The 20,798-nt window shown below is 37.5% G+C and overlaps 1 protein-coding gene across 3 annotated transcripts; it reads right to left on the bottom strand.

Annotated features, from left to right (window-relative positions):
• Positions 1-1,918: 1,918 nt before the first annotated feature.
• Positions 1,919-20,214, bottom strand: LOC113303133 (THO complex subunit 2-like). 3 transcript variants are annotated; one of them, XM_026552132.1, is made up of 32 exons: positions 19,711-20,214; positions 19,498-19,623; positions 18,488-18,529; positions 17,731-17,790; positions 17,576-17,638; positions 16,722-16,802; positions 15,745-15,819; positions 15,614-15,661; positions 15,357-15,425; positions 15,100-15,233; positions 12,966-13,041; positions 12,108-12,301; positions 11,396-11,476; positions 11,072-11,285; positions 10,738-10,980; positions 10,573-10,653; positions 10,362-10,481; positions 10,221-10,280; positions 9,713-9,840; positions 9,383-9,479; positions 9,168-9,296; positions 8,273-8,376; positions 7,956-8,136; positions 7,312-7,493; positions 6,550-7,156; positions 6,300-6,404; positions 5,416-5,571; positions 5,251-5,331; positions 4,693-5,130; positions 3,387-4,496; positions 2,682-2,977; positions 1,919-2,292 (listed from the first exon to the last, which is right to left on the bottom strand). In XM_026552132.1, exons 1-32 carry the CDS (start codon positions 19,843-19,845, stop codon positions 2,223-2,225), a joined length of 5,586 nt encoding a protein of 1,861 aa, XP_026407917.1. In that variant the 5' UTR covers positions 19,846-20,214; the 3' UTR covers positions 1,919-2,222. The 3 variants fall into 3 exon arrangements, with proteins under 3 accessions (XP_026407917.1, XP_026407918.1, XP_026407919.1); XM_026552133.1 differs by lacking the exon at positions 19,711-20,214 and adding an exon at positions 17,877-17,943 and having other exon boundaries at positions 19,498-19,575; XM_026552134.1 differs by lacking the exons at positions 15,100-15,233; positions 15,357-15,425; positions 15,614-15,661; ... (5 more) ...; positions 19,498-19,623; positions 19,711-20,214 and adding an exon at positions 13,644-14,736.
• Between the last annotated feature and the right edge of the window lie 584 nt (positions 20,215-20,798).

The following is a 20,798-nucleotide window of genomic DNA, read 5'->3' on the forward strand; positions in this document are numbered from 1 at the left end:
CCCCCTAGCCTATGCTTTACTTTTTCCTAAGATATAACGTCTAAGCACAATTGTCCTTTTCCTAGTGATTAAAAATCACTTGTTTACTCCATATATTTCTTCCCTTTTTTGTCACAAAATGACAAAGGTTCGAGCAAATAAATGACAAAGCGAAAGGATCTTACAAACCTATAAGACTTGTACAACCTATAAGAGTAAGCACGAAGGTTTCACATACCATTTTAGATAACCAATATTAAAACCGAAACTACAAAAGTAATTTGGTTTCAATATGTTATCAAGGAAACAATTGCTCGAAGCAATCTCTAAGATACTTCATTCTATTGTTGAGCCGATTGCGTATGTACAATCTCTTGTTTCGATAAGACCAGAATAAAGATCATAATTAACTTTATTTCCTTATTCAGACAATAACTTAGACCTTTCCCTTTAGACAATACAAACACTAGGTTAGTTAACTAGTTTTTCTTGTCAAGGCATTCGATTAGACTTGAATAACCGAATCCTTCAATTTGATAAGTCTAAATAAGGTTAGAATTAACTTAGTTTCTCTTATCCGGAGTCGATTTGGACTAAACAAATTATCATGTATTTTGTTAAGCCATAAACAATACATACAAACCAAAATAAATTGACTTGCACAATTATTTTCTTAACCGGAAGCAATTGAAACAAATATATACATTACAACACCGCAATTGCATCGAATTTCGTTAAGCAAAAACACTTGATACCCAACAATAAAGAAGATACCAAACCATAAGCCAAATAAATTGACACAGTTTTTCTTAACCGGAACCAATTCAATCAAACAAACTAATCTATACACAATAATGGAACATATCAATTGTGCCGACATTTTGTTAAGCAAAAGCAAAATATATGCAATATAAACATACTTTTCTTAAACAGGAAAACGATTAACTAACAAACAAAAATCGTTACCTCAATTTCCGCAGCCGCTTCTCCCCAGAAAGATATATCATTAAGCGCAAGTTCAAATAAGAACTCTCTCCATGTGTATTGTCATCCTCTGGCAAGAACAAAAGAACAACAACAGAAGGTTTTAACTTATGCGTGCCAATAACAAAAGTTTAAACCTGAAACTCATATGTTATGCTAAACACAACTTATGTAAACATAAATTGATGCATGATTTGAGATTAATTGCCATCATGAAAAGACGAGGGTACCCAAATACACTACAATCTTTTGTTTATCAACCTATAGAGTCGAGACAATACAACAATTCAGTTCACACTTTGTGTGATCGTCTATGAATATGAGATCGAGACAATACAACAAGGTCACTTGTGTGATTGACTATGGATACAAGATCGAGATGATACTACGACACAGTCTAGCCTGTGGTTTTACTTTTTGCATTATTACGAGTAGGAGTTGTTATTCAAAAAAGTGTTGGAACCCACCTCTATATTACAATTACATATGGAATATGTAATTTTGATTGAATTGACACTGCCTAAGCAGAAACAATTTCACCCGCCACCCACATACCTGACTTGTTATTTGTGGACCCCCCCCCCCTGACCCCTCAACCTCGACCCAGATGACATAAGCTGGGATGTCATCTGGGAGAATTGGCCAAGAACCTATAGAAACATCCATATTAAACAATAGATACCACGAATAGGTTATCCAAAAGGTGTCGAGTCTCTTTGTTTTAGGTTTTAGGTTTCTATAGGCCAAGAACCTATAGAAACATCCAGATTACTCATCAGGTTCAGGAGTCAATATGTTATTCGAACAAATTATTGGCCAGCAACAAATTATCAAGTCGGAAAAGAACTCACACAGCTTGGTTGGCGTGCTCGTTCTTTTTTTCTTTTCCTTCAAGAGCTTTACACTTCAATAAATTTCCAAGGGGTGCAGGAGTTAAAGCTGGGATCCCATCAAATGTCTCATAAGGGTCAGATTTCTGGGTAACATGGCCACAAAATTAATCCCGCCAGAGCATAGAATGACTATGGTCATGGCATCAATATACACGGAATTTACTTAATTGTATGCGAGGGCGAAACATGCCTAGCCTAATATGATATATCCTGTACAAAGAACATCAAAAATCCGGATATATACAGAAAAATATCCGGACACCAATGATACATTGATAGATCAGAAGGCAAAAAACCGACCGAAGTATATCTGTTATCACTCCTGCAGTTGCTGCAGTTGAACAATAGATACCACGAGTAACATAACTATTTCCGATGCCTTCGTTTCTGTTCTGGTCTCAGCCTCTTGTCGTCGTCCCATTCTCTGTCATAAAGTCTGAACCAAGGTGGTTAAGGACTTATTATATCATCCAAATAAAAAGAAAATATTTAAATAAATGCAATTAGTGGGCAACATTACAAGCAAAAAAAACTTGCCGAAAACGTTTACGGCAAAAAACTCCGCGGAAAACTGGAATCTGGAAAATAAGTAATTGATCAATAAATGAAACCTGCAATTATTATAAGCACAACCCAAAACAACGTCTGAAATCAGAATGGAATATTCAAAAACCTCGAAACAGTAAGTAGTAAGAAAAGTAGATATTAAGTGTCAAAAAAAAAAAAAGAAAAAAAAAGTAGATATTAGAAGAGCAAACAAAAGAAAAGAAAAACGCGATAAAATTCTATGAATTGAGGAATATTAATGAATTTATTAAAGGATACTGTTCACTATCGCGACGGGTTATCTTGTTGGCAGCCTCTTTACCATGCATTCTCGGCGAAGGTTCCTCAAGGAAACCGGCTCGTTGGATCGCTGAAACTTTCCGTTCTGCCCGTTCCCTCCCATCGTACAATGACTGTGACACACTAACAGAAGCGGAAGGGAGGGGTTGCACTCCCATTGGATACTCACTGACATCAGAAGATGATAGATGGTCTCGCTTAAGTTTCCTCCTCTTCGATGCTGCATTTGTGTCCAAGTCATCCTTTGCAATGTTTACTTTTTCTCTCTCCTCCACCTGAATACACATCATCAACAAAACCTAAGAAAGATCTCCACTGTAATGTTCCAAGATGACAAATACAGTTTTGCACTTGAATGGAAGACATTGATACAATAGAAAGAAAAACAGAAGTACACAGTATAACTCCAAGTCCAACATAACAACTATGAAACCAGGTGGTTCTTTCAAATTCTTATTATAGCTGCAGAAAAACATACAACTACCCCACTTCAAATTAGATGTTTAGGAGACAGTGTCCACGATATACCATAGAGGCACACATGAAAGGTGTGGTGCTTCTTTCAGAACCTAAATGATAAATGTTGTTTAAAGAACAACTAACACGTGAAATCCCAGAATATGGCAAAAAAGCAACATTTATCAGCACGGAAAAACAGTAACTGATTGAGGTGCCAAATTGTACCTTTATTGCTGAGCCATCTCGCTCATCACGCTTTCTTTCACGGAAGTCCTCTTCTCTTCTTCGTTTTGCATCATCCGAAGCTAAAGAAATCTCCTCCGACCGTCTACGGTCTTTTTCTTCGTGTCTAGGGGAGAGCCTTTGCATGTGTCTGGTATTACTGACCCTTCTATCGGCATCTTCATCTCTCCGACTACCGCTAACTGATTGGGGAACCATATGGGAAGGCAGAGGCGGCGGTGGAGGCAAGCTTTGTCTGTTAAAACGGTCACGGTCATCGATATGGGATTTTTCTAAAGGCGCCTCACTGTAACGAAGTTTACTCCTATCATCCTTATACCTATCATCCTTTAGTTTTTCGACTCTGTCAAAATTCCTATCATGGACTCTTTCAATTGAACGTTCTCTTCCATGTCTTTCCATCGACCTATCCCTAGGCCTTTCACTGAGAACTTCATCCCCAATTGACTTATCAGGTCTTTCCAATCTTTCTCTGTGGTCTCTGTCATACCTCTCACTGCCCTTTTCTTTCGATCTGTCTAAAAGCTTCTCAGTGGCTCTACTGAGACCCTGATCATCTATTCCAGTTTTGTCCACATCAGCATGAGGGAACCGTGCATCCATAGACCTATCTCGATCAGAAAATCGACCTTCACCATCTCCATCTCTTACATTATTGTCTTTCCTTCTTTTGCTCAGCCTATCCAATTCTTCAGATGGAATGGCCCTCTTTTGCTGCTTGTCCATAGACTTTGAAGCAGTCAGAGAATCTTCTGGAAAGGACGACAAATTTGCAGTTTTAGAAGCTTCGACATCATCTATTTCTTTTCCAGCTGAAACCCTAGGTTCAGAGGGCCTAGTAGCACCACCTTCCGCTTTTGAAACTTTAGAGGACAGCGGCACCGTGTTACCATTTGTTGTAGCAGTGGAAGAGGGTGCACTTTGCCTACCATCCGCAGGATGCGCAGGGAGATCTCTTTCACTGGATGATGTTACAAGAGGACTAGCATGTCTAGTGACAGGTTTAACAGATTTATTTTCATCCTTAATTCCGTCATGTTTAGACTGTTTTGTAAGAGGAGCGCCAATTGATCTTTTAATTGTAGCCCTCAGCTGTGAATAATTTGAAACAGGTTAGCAAGTAACGAGAGAATAAACTAGACGCCCACTTATTAATTTCTAAAACTTTGCACAAGTACTTCTGACGCTAAGGACCTACTGATAAGTAATTTACTTGCCAAAACAGATATTAATTCTACATGGTGTTAACCATCTTTTATTTCCAAATAATGTATGCTTAAAAAAATACCTCGGAGTCCCCGGGCTTTTGAGCAACTTTAGCCATGGTCTCATCACATTGGCCTTTTGTAGGATCATCTGTATGCTTCTGGATCATCCCAGATGGTACTGCAACAGTGGACACACATTGTATCTCCAGACCATTTGTTAATGAGCCACCTTTTAGCTTTGGCTGCTCTGGATCAGATTTTGGTACTGTGATGCTTTCTGTTCTGTCCAGTCTCCCATCTAGAGGTCTTGCCCTCAAGATTGGGTCCTTATTCAGATTTCCAGAATCATTAAGTTGGCCTGCAATCGTGCTATTCTTCATTACAGCAGACTCCATTTGAGGAGCTTTAAGAGAAGAACCATTTGGTACTGTAACACCTAACGGTTTTGAAGCTGTTACAGCTGCAGGTTTTAGATCAACATAACCCATACAGAACTCTTCATCGGTAACCCAGAAACTCTGCGGTTATAGAGAAGTGATCAGCCAGCAGATTTACTACTAAACAGAACTGGTAACATTAGAAGAGCAAATTTAGTGAGGGAGACACGGAAGTACCAAAGAAGTTCCTCTATAACTTACCTTTCGTGAAGCCAAAGCTGCAGCAACACCTGTAGCCAATACCTTGAGGTCCTCTCTCTCATCCCCTTTGATTTTAGCTACCTGAAAAAACAATCACATTTATAAGAGCATCATCACAGACGCACATAGTAAAAAAAACAAAGAAGCAGAAGAACGCCTCTTTACCCGCTTTTCAAGATTAATCCCACTTTTTCGAGTAACTGGGAAAACACTTGAAATTTTCGTCAACATAATAAGAGCATTTCGAATTTCCATGTACTCATTTGATTCCAGGCACTGTATCAGCAATCGAGTTATTCTACAGCTCCATTTCCAGTGTACCTAACAAGAAAAGGATTTGACGTAAGAACATACATATTTGCAGCCACAGCTCTCTCTCAGATCTTTAGCTTTGACAAGGGACATGTAAACCACAGGAGCCGTAAATAAAAATGTCTCACACTTAAAACCACACTTATGGGAGACAGAACTGTTTTGCCTCATCAAATGAAAGTTACTTCTTCTGTTGTACACACAAATTAGGTAGCCATATAGCTGCCTAGCAACAGGCGAACGACCTCTACCACACATGATAGAGGAAAGGTTTCTTTAAAATCTATGCTTAGGCCTACAATCAGATTTTGTAGGCCTAAATTAGTAAAATAATCATAAAGATAGACAGTTTAGAATTGCTGGAAGTAATAATAATAGTAAAGATAGACAGTTTTCAAGTAAAACTCGATTGTTTCTAATTTGTTCTCCAATTTAACTTTCACTTTCCATCGATTCTCTAATGTGCTCATAATTTAGTTATGGCCATGAAACCATTTGAAAGGTTGAGGTATACATAAACGAACTCATTTACTCCTCGAACAACCTATCCAAACAAACTAAGAAAGAGAGTAATAAAGATTAAATGTGCACAAACACTGTTTAGTTCGGGGCAAATCAAAACGCCAAAAGTGCTGGTCCAGTCACTTTTAACCTAGTAGAATTTATTGTTTACTTAGTTTAGATGGTAACAATTACCAGAGAAAGCAAATATTTAATGAAGAAAACAAAAAACTCACTCTGACGAACTGGCCATATGTGACGCGTTGGCTGTTTGGGTATCTGTAGTAGACGGCAAACCCTGGCATATTTCCACACTCGCGTTCATATGTTGACTCCTTCTTCTGAGAAAGTAAATCAAGATTCCAGTGAGAATGCAATTATTTCCAGATCATTATCACCAAATATTGTAGGAGCAAAAAGGCATGATTTTTACGGTATATGGTGCACATGGAGACCCAGAATGCAAATAAAATTAGAAGGATTTACCTTCCAATGATAAGCCATCTCTAAAGTCTCAAACAAAAACCTTCCAAGTCTGCCAGCTTCGTATTCGGTGCAACAGCAGATCATTGGTTGTAAGGTCTTGCATATTAGGACATCAATATGATTAACAGTGTTAAAAAATGGGGTGCCAAGAGAATGTAGAGTGCGCACAAACTGGGCACAGTAAACAGCGTCTAGCATGCTGAAAATGCATCGAGGAAAAATACAGCGCTGAAGAAATTCCATATTAATTTTCAGAGTATCAGGACAGGAGCTGAGCCACTTGTCTTTTTCCCGGGCAAGCCGCTGGCGCACAGATGCGGCATTTTCCTCATGCTTGCGGAGTTCATGAGTCAAACGATCTAGCAACTCTTGAATGCGTTCCTTATCCTTTTTCCTTTTGGTAATAGCCGAACTAGAGTTGTCTGAAAGTTCTTCTAATGCTTTAAGAGCGGCATGTTGTTTGGCGATTTCAGAATCATAACGACTTTTAGGGACATACAGATCATAAAGTGTGAGTCCCCAAAATGTGGCATATAGATCGGGAGATAAGCTATTCCACGCTTTCGAAGGCAACACTTCTTTGACTGTATCAAGAAGCTCTGACCACCTGTAAAAAATGAGAGGTACCTGGGTTTAGAGATTAACAGCCACAAAAAGATACAAGAAAAAATTATACTGCTTCTATAACTCTAGTCCACTATTTCAAAATTTAAAGTTTAAGTAGATGATAGATAGCAGTACACGGGTGTCAATGACTATTACATGATAGGCTTGCGCGGGTAACCAAGATCCAGAACCAGTTCAGTAGTTGGGATTGAAGATTCAGACTGTGTGTTTGACATACTTGTCTCTTTGATATTATTACATGGCCAGAATACATCAGGTTCAGAGCCACTTGCACACTTAAACAGCCTCATGACAGGACGATATATCAAGAACGCCACCTGAGTAAGAATACAAGTTGTCAATAGTCATACAAGTACACTACACATAAATATTACCTTTTTAGCAGGCAAGGATACCTATAACTTAAGGTTATCGTAGATAGTAGCATCAACTACTGTGGAACCTACGATACCACAAAAAAAACAGGCATGGGTGTTTCTCAGAAGAACACAACCACATGTACAATAGGGATTACCTTCTATAAAACTGATCCATTTCGATTTACATCATGATGAGAAACAATTAAATGAAACTTCTAATCTTAGAAGAACTTCTTTATACTTTGTACAGATACTCCACATATTTGCATTTAGCATCCCTATGAAGTTCTTAGCGACTAGGCCAAGAAAATTTGAACAGACAGTAATAGTCAATGGGTCTATATTAACAGAAGGTAGTAAACTACTAACACGACCAACAATAACAAACAAATACAAACAACTTTTAAGAAATCTACATACCTCTGGGTCAAGGTGGTATTTGTGTACAAGATCTTCTAGCGGAGGTATCAGTTGAGCATAGGCAGTAGTTGGAGTTAGAGCACTGTTCAGAAACTCCACATACTGCAAAAGAGTCCCATGACACCTATCAAACTGCTCACTGACCATCTTAATGTATGGTGCATCTGCATTTATGACAACCCTGAATAGCACACAGCAAATAGGATCACCTCAAATGTCTCCATAACCATAAAGTAAAACCCAGCATATCATTTATGTTAACTCCAAAGATCACAAGAGTTTTTAGCAAATACATCTAACATAAGCTAATAACTTACAGAGCACGATGCTGCGCTATGAGCAACAAAAGCGGAAGTGCCAACTTAGGTTCATCCTTCGGAAGCAGCGAGTCCCTTAGCCTGTTGGTAGATCTAACCAATGCCTGTGTATATACAGTATGATCCTCAAAGTCAATAGTCAGCAAGCTAAAAGATAAACTAAAAAGCACATGCAATTCTGTTATTATACTCTTTAAAGAGCACACATCCGAAAGTTTTGCTTTTCAAAATCAGTCTATCTATTTGAAGAGAACTTGGTAAGCACGGTATGCCTAAGCCCTGTATTGCATTACTAACCATACATGTTATAGGTTAACGCCCGCCACAAGGACAACCCCACTTAATGACCCTTAAGGCCTTAACTAAATTTTGCCTGCATGAGGGTACCCTTTTGAATATTACTTGCGAACAAGTAGTATATTAAGGTTCATTTTCTCACCTATACCCTCAGGATGCAGCAGAGCAGCAACCTTACCGGTAACATGTGTACCTCAAAAAATAATCTCGGGGCACTGTCTCCGGCATATATATAGCTTCTCACTAAAGTGAGCACAAACCTAACTAATATATGGCTCCACACTATGCTTTGGACCATTCAGCATACCAAAGCTTAGCAAATGACGGAGTACCCCCGCATAAGCGATTTAGCGGTTGAAAAACAACATCAAAAACTTACATCCAAAAGTCAAAAATCATTTAATTCAAGAAAATACATAAATCCGTCTTTCGGCTTAGTAGCAGATTTCTAAGAAATAACGTAGCCGAAGTGCAGAATGCATATGTTGTCTGCTGGTTTGCATGCATACATATATAGCAATTAAAAGGGCTGTCTGTTTTAACAGGAACTAGGGAGGTACAGTCTTAGGAAATCAGTCTTAAAAATCGAGAAAAGAACCTTATTGTTCCTGGTCATTCCGAATGCAGTAGCCTGATAGCGTAGTGTTTCGCTCCCTGCCATTGCATCCAGTTGTTCCTCGGTCATATTCTCTGTATACTGAACATTTGCCATTTGCTGGATAAGCTCCTGTAGGTTTCATAGAGTGCAAGTTCATCAACATGTCAAGTAGAGGCCCAGATAAAACATCACTACATAAGATTCTAAACACGCACCTGCAAGAGGACAAGCTCAATTCCCTTCCCCTTTTTCAGCTGATTAACAAGGTACTGGAAAAGACCCCTTAATTCCATTGAAGGGTACTTCTTACACCTACACAAGAAAAATGGCTTCAGTACATCCAAGTTATGGTTAATACATTTTCAAGTGGGCATATATATCTTATCCATCAGATATATCAAGGGCCGTAGCATCACAAAACTACTGAGGTGAAGCATTTCCCCCAGTGATTACATGGAAGGCCAATGAAAAATTAACAAACCTCAGGTTTCAGTAGTTAGTAATGGGGAAAAAAAAGGTGGTAGACTTGAGGATATAATACATACAAATGTCCCCAAAAGGAAGCCAAAGACTGAAGCCAATCGCACAAATTAACACCATCATCTTTTAGTTTATCGCGCCCACCTTGTGCCAACCTTTCAATTACTACATACTCCAAAATATCGTATTCCAGCTACAATTGAAGAATTATCTTAGAATTAAAAACAGAGTTAAAATTATACGCATCTACAAATGATCCAATATCTAAAAGGATATACACACTAAAAGGAATGCTGTAAATGCACATATCTAACAAATCATAACATAGCAAACTACAACATTTCCATGATAGAAATTTGTTTATACTAATGTGCTCTAAATTCCTAAATTACATAAGTTGAAGACAATGAATTTCTTTCAACACTTCCAGATAGACTAATATGCAGATGTGTATCAAGTATATTAGGGAAGTAGACCATCTACCCCCGCCTGAGCCTACATACATACAAGCAGTAAACAGATGGAAGATCATAATGGTGAAACTTATAGTGTAGGATTATAGGGGACTCAAACCTGTGTCAAGTACTTGAAAGCATCTACAACAGGTGCGATCATATCCCTATATGCCTCAATCTGTACATCACAGTTCAGAAAAATCATGAACACCTCCAAGAAAATTAACGAACTCAGTTTCTTAAACATCAGAAAATGTACCTGATGAACAATCGTCCGCAATACAGTCATAGGATTGGCATGAGCAAGTTTTGCCACCATTCGACCTAGTTGCTTGAGATTTTCTTTCGCAAGCCGTTTCAAGATTCTCCGTGTATCCAACTACAGAAGAACAATACAGTTAAGAAACCAGGAAAGTGCAAGAAGAATGCAAGAAATAGGCAAAAGACTCTGTTCAATTAGAATCCAATACCTTTGCCGTTTGTCTTGCAGCCAAAACCATTGGAATGCGCTCATTTTCTTTTTCCCATTCACCATACAAATGATAACGCGCCTAGCAAATGAGTTTCGTCAAACATGTTTCCCTATGACCCTTTAGCAAGCTCTGAATGAAAGACAAAAACATCTAATTACTGACCTCATATGGCAGAAGACACATTAATTCCCATATTTCCTGGCCCACTGCAGGATTTGCGGGTATTAACTGTAATGAAGGAAGTATGCATGTACCAAGAGCATCCTCAACTTTTGCTTTAGCAACTCTTAAGTGCTGATTAGGATCTCTAATCCCAGCAGTCGTAGATGCAAGAGAAACTGGTCCTCCACTGCAATTCACTAGTTCCAATGCGGATAGGTAATAGCCCCTCAATACTCTACAAACCTGTTCATACACATTAAGATGGTGAGACAGCTGCTTTTCTTTGCATGGAAAAGCAAACCCTCCAACTAGACAAAATTGCTGTTAGACACACCTTTTGTAGCAGTAGAGTGTTACGGTAAAGATAAGGTCCAGCAGAAGCAAGCATCTGAAATAGCTCCTTGGGAAGATGAATAAATGATGTCTTTGGCGTTGTTCCATCTGTAGCTTCTGAGAAATCGTAACCAGAAGCAGAGGAGGTGACGAGATTTTGATGATCTGTTTGGCGGACAGCAGCATAGGCGGACGAGATTGATTTTTCAATAATCCTGACACATAAAATATAGTTTATTGCCCCAGATGTCAACAGATGTGTTCTATATCAAAAAGAAACATTCTCCTATTTTAAAAAGTAACAAAACTGAAATTTTGGAAGTACCTAAACAAGCCCTTACAGATCTGATCATGTGCCACAGGATTGAGAGGGGAGAGACGATCAAATAGGATGTGTGCATGATACCTGTAAAATAAGAAGACAGCTGTTATATACAACTATTAAATATGATAGCTAGATGACTCTGAGATTGTTTTTTTTTTCTGATAACTAATGGGTCTGAGGGTTCATAATCAAATGAGTCGTAAATATCTAACAGCATGCAAATATATACAAGTAGAACTTGTGTATGGTTTATATAAAAAGAATCGAGATTCTGCCATGGGTCTCACCAGAGATTGTATTGATTTTTAATTTATATGATAGCATTGACTGGTTCAGATTAAGACTATTACATTGGGTTTCTTCTGATATAAAGATGGGAGAACCATAGATTTAGAGAGTAAAACTTCCTAATGTAATTTTACAGTAAACTGCAGTAACATACATGTAACCCAGGGATGCAGACTGAATTTTCTACATTTAGCAGCCAACTCTACGAAGGATGAAGGATGAATAGCTTGGGTTCATAAAGAGTAGACAAACTGGACCTTACAAAGCAGAACATCTTTTAAAAAAGGCTTTCTAGGTTTTAATTGGTAAGGACCAAGGACCACTATCAATGTTTGCCAGTAGCATTCAGGTTATGATGTCATAATGAGTTTATTAGCAGCCGAGATGCCCCAGCAGTACATTAGCGAGTTAAAACTACACATACCAGTCATCTACAGAAAGAAATCCATTAAGCAGGCCCAAACTCTGATTATTTACAAGCTCAGGGGAACGTTCTTCAACAGCAGAGCTTTCCATGTCCAAGGCAGTATAAAGATCTACTGTTACATCACCTTGCTTCTCATCCTCCATCAGGTCCTTACCAGTAGCAGCCAGATTTATTTTGCCAATTTTGTGAGCCTGCACAATAGGAAAAGAAAAGCATTAGGCATAAAACAGTGTGCCAATGAATTGGATATATATTTGAGAACTAGAATGTCTGCAGAGGACTTGACATGATTCTTTATTTCTTTGCCTTCTTTTCGAAACTGTAACAAAAATAAGAAGTGCACCACATTCACTAGGAAGGCTAAGATTACGACTTAGTATTTGATCTGATGTTGTTTGATCCACTTTATACATATATAAGTACAGAAAAAAAAATTGCAAGTTGTGGCCAACTCTCACGCAATACTCGCTTCATATTAACTCTCACCTAATACTTGCTTCCTTTTGAAAGCAGTCCCATTAGAATTAATTAAAATTCTAAACGCTAGAAATATAACATTTCTTTAATAATTAATGTTCTTACACCATCTTTACACTCTTTTTCTCATGTACTGGAAATTTTGTCTTCGTGTGAATCACATCTTCTGAATCTGAATTGAGTTATGGGCTATATAACAATTTTATACAACTTTCTACGTGATAATAATTAAGAAAACTCTCTAAGAACCTAAGAACTTGATCACTCATTAGATTTTTAAGACAATTTTATACAAGATTCCCCCCCGTATGTAGTACGGGTCAAAAACTAGTAATAGAATAGTAATTCAAACAATGCAGATCAATTAACTGGGTATACCTCATCAAAACGCTTTGCTGAGAACGAGTCATAGAGTTCAAAAGCATCTTCGTCCTTAGGAAGTAAGTGCGAATATCTGAGATGGAAAAGTAACTGATAAGCCAACAAAACAAACACATAAGATGCTCAAAAGAAAGTAAGACCAAGAAGCAAGAAAACCTAGCAAGAATAAGGAGAACAGTAAAAACAGTGAATATGAGTGGCAAACTCTTCTATGCTGTCGACATTAAACCTATGAATCAGTACCAGTGACAAGTTGATCATGGCTGCACATACACGAAATTAGGACTCTGCCAAGATGTATAATACTAAATCTAAGGTCTCTGATCAGGTAAATATCTGAATACGACGTCAGGATCCAATGAAACAAATCATCCAGCCTAAACCTAATCTGAAAATATTAAATATGCCAGCATGGAATTTCAGAATTCACACCACCAATTACACCCTTTCTAGCTTTGGACAAGTCTTGTTACACTAAACCTACAAGCCAAGTGCTTACGCCACAACTGCAAATGTTAGATATTGTCATTGCTTTTGTGGAAGACGTTAACTGCAGCCAAATTAGAATTGGAGATTGAAATGCAAGTTAAGCTTAAAGATTCACAACATGAACACAAAAAAGTGATACTGAAAAATAAAAACATAAACAATGATGTAACAAAAGTGAGAATATACTTTCAAGTGGAAGTGGACCCCCATTTTTTGGTAGAGAACAGGGTAGACATATGGCAGGAAGCATTACATGGAGACATGCAAAATATACAGCGACAAAAAGACTTAGAAGAATTAGATCATCATTGTAAAACGTATGATCTCCAGACTACACAAGTCATCCAGTATCATCCACTGGAAGTACTAAAAACTGAACAAAAATCCAACAGCAGTTGCTCCTAGGCACACCATGAAGAAACAGAGAATCAAGCCAGGTCCTTCTTAGATTAAAAATAAACTGTCGAAAAAGGGTTCCATCATCAGATAAGACGCTTATATGCTTCAATTTCGTTAGTTGAGACACTCTGATGAACAAACACAAAATTTTCCTCTCAGTCCCATATGGTATCTTAGGCTCATCATAACCGCTTCGAATGAAGGATCACATACGCCAAGCAAAATATCAATTGCAGTTGGATGTCCAAATAGCCACTTGCCTACTCTGCGGGAATAGCAGTGGGTCCTTATGTAATTGAAGAAAAAGTGCTTCAGCATTGTGTATCATCTAGGCTTATAAAATCTGAACAGCAAGAAGGCATGCCTAAAGTTCCAAAATCCTCCTCCTTTAAAAACAGAACAGCAGTATTGAATCCCGACTCGGAAACACTTTCCACAACGGCTAATCATCATGTCTACTATGCTATTACCACAGTAAGGCCTTAAGGGTGAGACTTCTTCCTTGCCTGCAGCAGACAAGCTTATAAGCTCAAAACTATCTTCCAGAGTAAATTCCACAGAATAGGATTGTCTTCGATATAGCAACATTAATCGAAATGAAACGCTAACGAAGAGCCACATCCTGACCAGAGAACTACGTAACTTATTTATGGTTTGTAGCAACAATGACCAGGGATTGAGATCTCATTCACTTAGTTGATTCTCAAGTGTTTTATACAGGCCTCCTGTTTGTTCCAATCCGCTCCTCTTGAAAATCGTATATGTTTGACACTGAATAACCATGTTCACTGAGACCACTCCAGTTACCAACTGGAATTTAGAGGGAAAAAAAGTTTTCCACTGGAATTATTGGAATCATTGGCAGCAGATCAGTTTTCCATCATCATCTGATGCTCAGTTTCAGACATTTTCTGCTACTCGATCTTTTCAGCAGTGGCGTATCATTAACCGACGATGAGTAGAAGGCCATGAATTATAAGGAAGAAATGCGACTGTTAGCAGGAAGGTTCTCATAAACAGCAGCAACAATATACATGTCAGCAAGCGCAACGTCCATATTATACTATATGCATCACACATCAAACAATAGCCCTAAGAGAATGAGAAGAACTGACTACAACCAACATCCTTAGGAGGCCGGATGATTGGTTTGAGCAGAATAGCAGATTTACTTACGCAAAGTTAACCTCATTAAACACCAAGAGAAGAAAAAGGAATATAGAATATAATAACCTGTACTTACATGCTATCAAGATTAATGAAGTCTGCTTTAACAAGCGCAGCTGCAAGCTGATAAAGCCCCGATGGAACAGGGCTCATCACATCCATACGTTGATAATACTGAAACTTGAACCCCAATATTTGAGAAGCATGGGACTGTATCACATTACACAAATACACATATAGAGTTAGAGACAGAAAATGAAAAGGTACAAATCAAAACACATACAACTTTTCACTTGTGTAATTGACCAGTAATTGACCAAGCTGTCTTTATACCTTGGGAAATATAGGTATCAAGTCTAAGAAAAGGTGATTGTCCGGCTGTAGTTCAAAGCACTCCAGTACCTGGTGCTCAGAAAACAATTGATGGAAGATAAAGCATGATGAGAAAAGAACTTGTACCAAATTTATTTCACTATATTAACTAATAATGTTCTCATCTGATGAACTTCAAGGCCTTGGAAAAAATACATAATTTAAATAGTAAAACAATGATATTCTTATCAGGGTACAGTGAAAAGTAAAGAACTCACGATATCGAACACGCGATTTGGATCGAGATCAAAATGTCCAATTAATGACTGCAAAAATAGTACATTAGAGAATTGTGTAAGTATTCAAATAAAAGAGAAGTATTTGAAAAGAACAGAATCAAACTTGTAACCTTAATTGTGCTGATAGTTGCTCCCGATGCATTCTGTGATAAAGCCTCGGCACCACTTTGACAAAGAAGGGTTACCTGAAAACAAAACAGGTATGATCAAGGGACGGGAAACATCCATCTCAACGGTAGGCTAACTTCTACCTGTAGGTAAACAGACTCAACTGAGACAAACATGAAAGTGTTCATGCTCCTGACCAGTGTGAACTCTTCTACACATTTTGTAATAGCTGCACTCTCTCAAGCACTTTGTATATGTGTCATAGACCATTCATATGAGAAAATGGTAGGTAGGTGATTCAAGAAATTTTAACCTATAAAACTGATGCAGCAGCATTTTAAGATTTCCACTTCACTGGCGCTACTATTAGATTTTATTTACTAGTAGTTAGCTTTACGTTTCTTCAATAGGGTCCGCTTCTAGTATAAATAGTTATTATCGTGTCATTTGGCGCAGACTTCTATTATTGTTTGAGAAAATAATCTACAGATTATCAAAAAGAGTAATTTGGCTTTGTGCCTTGGACTCAATTTATTAACGTACAGTTTGATGGTTGTTTTATTCTCCTATTTTCTGCTTTCTGTCAGTTTATACCTTCGTGTTAGCCAATCTCCATTAAAAAGCCAAGGTAGGGAGATGGGTGTGTATGTGAAGCCTTCATACAAAAAAATGGGACTTTGAGTTTGCGAGCTGCAAAATTACATTCCTAAATACCAATAAAAAAGAAGCAATCCTAACAAATGTGATGTCTGGAAGAGAGGTCAGGGGTGACCAATTATTATTTTAAGTTTACTCAGATAAGCCCATATAATGTTTTCCTTACTACACGAGAATGGTCAAGTGCAAGAAATAATGTATAATTGTGGTTTCCCGCAAAAGTTTTACCTATTCCGACATAATTATTGGTTGTTTCCCTGTTATCAACTATAAGGTAAAAACACAGTTAAGCAAGGAAATATTAGCAGCTTTCACAACTTACCAGTTTTGCATACCCCTCGCTCTCCTCCCGAAGAAGGTTGAATTTTGTTTGCTGGTAAAGAAGCCGTGTGTTTACTCTAACCTGCAATGAATAAGTAATAGAAGGGTAACAAATCCCTAAATATCACATTATGTTGTAAAAAATGATTTCACCAGTCATAAGGCACCACAAATTTACCAACCACGCTAACACCAAAACATAGGCAAAATGCCATAACACAGTTATCATCATTATATCATGGTACAGATTGAGCTAACATAATTCAACCACTAAGACGACCGTGTTAAGAGAGTGCCTCAAATTACAAGAAGAAGTTTTCTCTAGTTGGGGAGAGTTCTACAATGATTTCCTTTGAACTTTCAAGAAAGAAAAAACTCTTAGGCTGCATTTACCCTATCCTCAACATATATGCTTCTCACCTAAAATAAAACCATGCTTCTCACCTAAAATAAAAACCATATCAGATAGCTGAATCGGAAGCTTTAAGCAATGTCCTGCTTCACAGTGACGGCCACATCAGCAATGATGCACCACTTAGAGCTCTACCCATCATTCAAGCAGGATAAGATTTATTCTTTTATAACTAAATCTACCAGCGAGAATATACATAACAACGATTCTCGCCATAGTTTCGACCCTCAGGTTCCAAGGCTGCCACATAATTTGTAGAACCATTTTACGTCAAGACAAACCTATAAAGAGTTTCCTCAGCTTTTGTAGGGTTGCCATGCAATACTGCCTAATTAATTTCACCAATTAGTCCCTCAACTTCCATCATGTCCACAGTACCTCATACACAACTAATTACTTTTTGCTAAATTAAACCACAATAATACATGTTTTGTTTCACCCACCTCCTTGGCCTTCAGATCTGGTGCCTTTATCTTGATCATTTCAGATTCCCAGAGGAATTCTTCCTGAGACATTAAAAATAACATAAGAAAACAAAACACTAAGAAGACGAAAGACAAGCGGTAAAAGATGATGATTGATTAAGAACTTGATTCACCTCACAACGCTCCTGGAAAAGCCTCAATGGAACCAACGCAGACTCCACCAGCCACTTGGCCTATGGGAAAGAGATGACGGAGAAATTAAGATAATCATAATCAGAGTCTCCATTGTAATTTATAGGTGTTAAAAAAAACAGTTTACCAGAAAACAAAATTAAAATCAGAAATCTTTCGTTATCTCCAGCAAAAGGTAGATACAGAGTCTGCATCTACAAACCACAACACAAATATTGATTTGATCACTACCCAACCTCATACAAATATTGCAGAAGCTGATCAATTATACCACGAAAGTTTGCATTTTACAACTATAATTTGTTACACATAATTCCATGTGCATGTTCCATGGATTAGCTTGTTTATGCCTCTAGGATCAAGTTGATGCTATAACGTTGGCCAGTGATTCTAGGAAAAGAAATGCTCAACCATAGTTATATAATAAGAATTCCTTAACGCACTGGATACTTGGAAAGTCCAGAATGTGTACATAATTCAAATGAACATACACAGAGAAGAGATAACAAGAGTGTGCATATATCATCTTCTTGCTATAGCATAATACACAAATTAATTTAGTCTGAGAGAGAGAATACCAAAACTATGGAAAATATTGGTGCATGCTACTGTGTGACAAATAATGATCTGCTCCTATGAACTATTACAAAGGTCAGGTGATAAAAACGCATGCAATGCAGGGGAAAGTAAGAAAATTGATAATAGAGAAACTCGTATGACTGTATAATCACCACGTACCACTGTAATAAGACGCGAACGGTTCTCCCCAGGCATTGTAAGCTGCATTGAAGAATTATGTACTTCAATGAGTAATAAAGTCCACATCAAAACATAATTTGAAAGAACAAGCAAAGAGGAATGAAGACTACAATTAGCAAAAGAAACATAAGAAAAATGTTTTTTCTCTAATCTCCATAATATGATGAAATTGAACTATCGAGAGTGAAACTGAGGCGGCAGAAACAACTGCTAAATAAAATAATAACAACATGCGCTAGAAAGAGAATCCAACAACTGAAGGCCCGAACATGGCCCTGAGCCTGTGAATTACACAGTTCTATGTACATTATTTATGCTGTACCAGTGTATGACAGAAAAGAAACAAGGCAGAAGAAAGTATATATTCATCCAAAACAAGAGAAATAGCAGTTTAGTAGTTTATTGTATATGAGCTCAAGTAAGAAGGGTCACTTCTTAACAAAGATGGACATTTTTATGAACAGCGATGGTGTTGGTGCTGGCGGATGCTGTCTGAAATGGCGGTAATTGGTCATGATTAAAAAACAAAAAATATTTCTGAAATCCAATTTCACTTTCATATTGAATTTCGACATTCCTTATACTTCTTTTTTCTTTGTTAAGAACTATCCTTCACTTGTGGTTTTTTTTATGTATGTTAATTTAGTTGGTTGTTCACAAGTTCAAAGAAAAATCTTTCACATGTCAAATAGTTCAACAAATACAGCACCAATTCTAGCCTGCATAGCTGAGCAGATTTTTCAGGCCTACTGTAACCAGAGCCTGTATGCTGCAAACCCTAATAACAAGATCCTAGTTGGACAGCTTACAATATAATGGCATTTTAAACTTAACACTTGAAAACTATAACGACAAAAACTAAACATGAAACCAAATTAAGTAACTAAAACATGATACTGAAAATAAAGCAGTTAAATTCAACTAATTTTTCACCAAGTTCTATGACCAAGAATTAGTATGAAAAACAAGAAGTAGGGAGAGAAACGCACATCTTGAGACATCTGAGTCACAATATCTGCAAAAACTGAACTCATCTCTTCATTTGTTGTCTTGTCGGAAAATTCAACCGAATCTAATGCTACTTTACACTTCTGAATAGGCAAGTCTCCAAAGACCTAACACAAACCAAAAGAAAGAAAAGAAATCAAAATCACAAATATAACCTATCAAAGAATATATAGGTATGATAGAGACAACCGTACCATAGTCCAACAAAGCTCATACAGAAATCGAAGCATCGGCACCGAGTCTGGTAGCTTGAAGTTAGTGTTTCCATTCTTCCATTCGCGAAGACACTCTTCTGTGATGAATTTACATTCTATAGGCGGAAGGCTCATCTTAAATCAATAGCCGAACAACACAATGGTGAAAAACAAAAAGACTAGGTTGAGTTGAACTGAGATTTAGAATCACCAAAGCCAGATATTTAAGAGTAGCGGAATCCCCATAAGTGGGAGCAATAGAAAGAATAAATTAGGGTTTCGCGAATAGGGAAATAGGTTTGAAGATTGATTTTTATTTTACTTTTTGTTTGTTCTTCTCTTCTGATGGTGATTATGTCTCTGGCTGAGTGAATTAGAACGAAAGAGAAGAAGAAGGAAGAGATTTTATCAGCGGGGTTAAATAGTTGTTTGAGAAGACATGACACGGAAATAGATTTGATCGATATATGTAGGAGGGTTTGGTCATTTGGGAGTTTGGGTTCTAGGAACTGTGGGGTGCACTTCGATATTTTCTGTGGGCAAACAAATATATGTAGGTCTCGTTTCGACCTATAGTTTGTATGGGACCCGGGGATATGCGATCTGCCATTGGCTAGGGTGAGTATGGATGGATCTCATATGTATCCGATGACAGATTTCAAATTTGGCATCCGTATCGAATTCAATATCCAAACGAATTTATATTTGATGGTATGGATGGACGGATTGGATATGGATGATCCAATGTATTTTTTTATAATTAAAAATTTAAACTGAAAATATAAAATCTAACAAAAATGCCCTGAATAACGATCAATTAAGGAATGAATAGAGAAGAATATGATTTAATTTTGCGTTTCGAGCTCAAAACCTAAAAGTTTGATATAAAAAATGATGAAGAGGTAAATCGACTATATGGTGGACTATTAAAAATACATGATTAACATAAATCTAACTGATGCAGATGTCCAGCGGATTCTTAAGAGTGCATCTGTATCCAATCCAAAATCCATTAGATCCCAGAAATTGCATCTGCATCCAATCCACTAGCGAACGGTCCGGAAACCCATCCGTAAAAATGCAGTTGG

Source organism: Papaver somniferum, chromosome 8, assembly GCF_003573695.1.
Source record: "Papaver somniferum cultivar HN1 chromosome 8, ASM357369v1, whole genome shotgun sequence".
NCBI lineage: Eukaryota > Viridiplantae > Streptophyta > Magnoliopsida > Ranunculales > Papaveraceae > Papaver > Papaver somniferum.

What these genes read in the sequence shown, in the direction of transcription:
- LOC113303133 (XM_026552132.1), bottom strand. Translation starts at nt 19,845, where the DNA reads ATGAGCCTTCCGCCTATAGAATGTAAATTCATCACAGAAGAGTGTCTT. An exon ending in GAATGACCAGGAACAATAAG is followed by an intron (nt 8,377 to 9,167) that starts GTTCTTTTCTCG and finishes GTATATACACAG; the next exon opens with GCATTGGTTAGATCTACCAA. An exon ending in ATAGCGCAGCATCGTGCTCT is followed by an intron (nt 8,137 to 8,272) that starts GTAAGTTATTAG and finishes TGTGCTATTCAG; the next exon opens with GGTTGTCATAAATGCAGATG.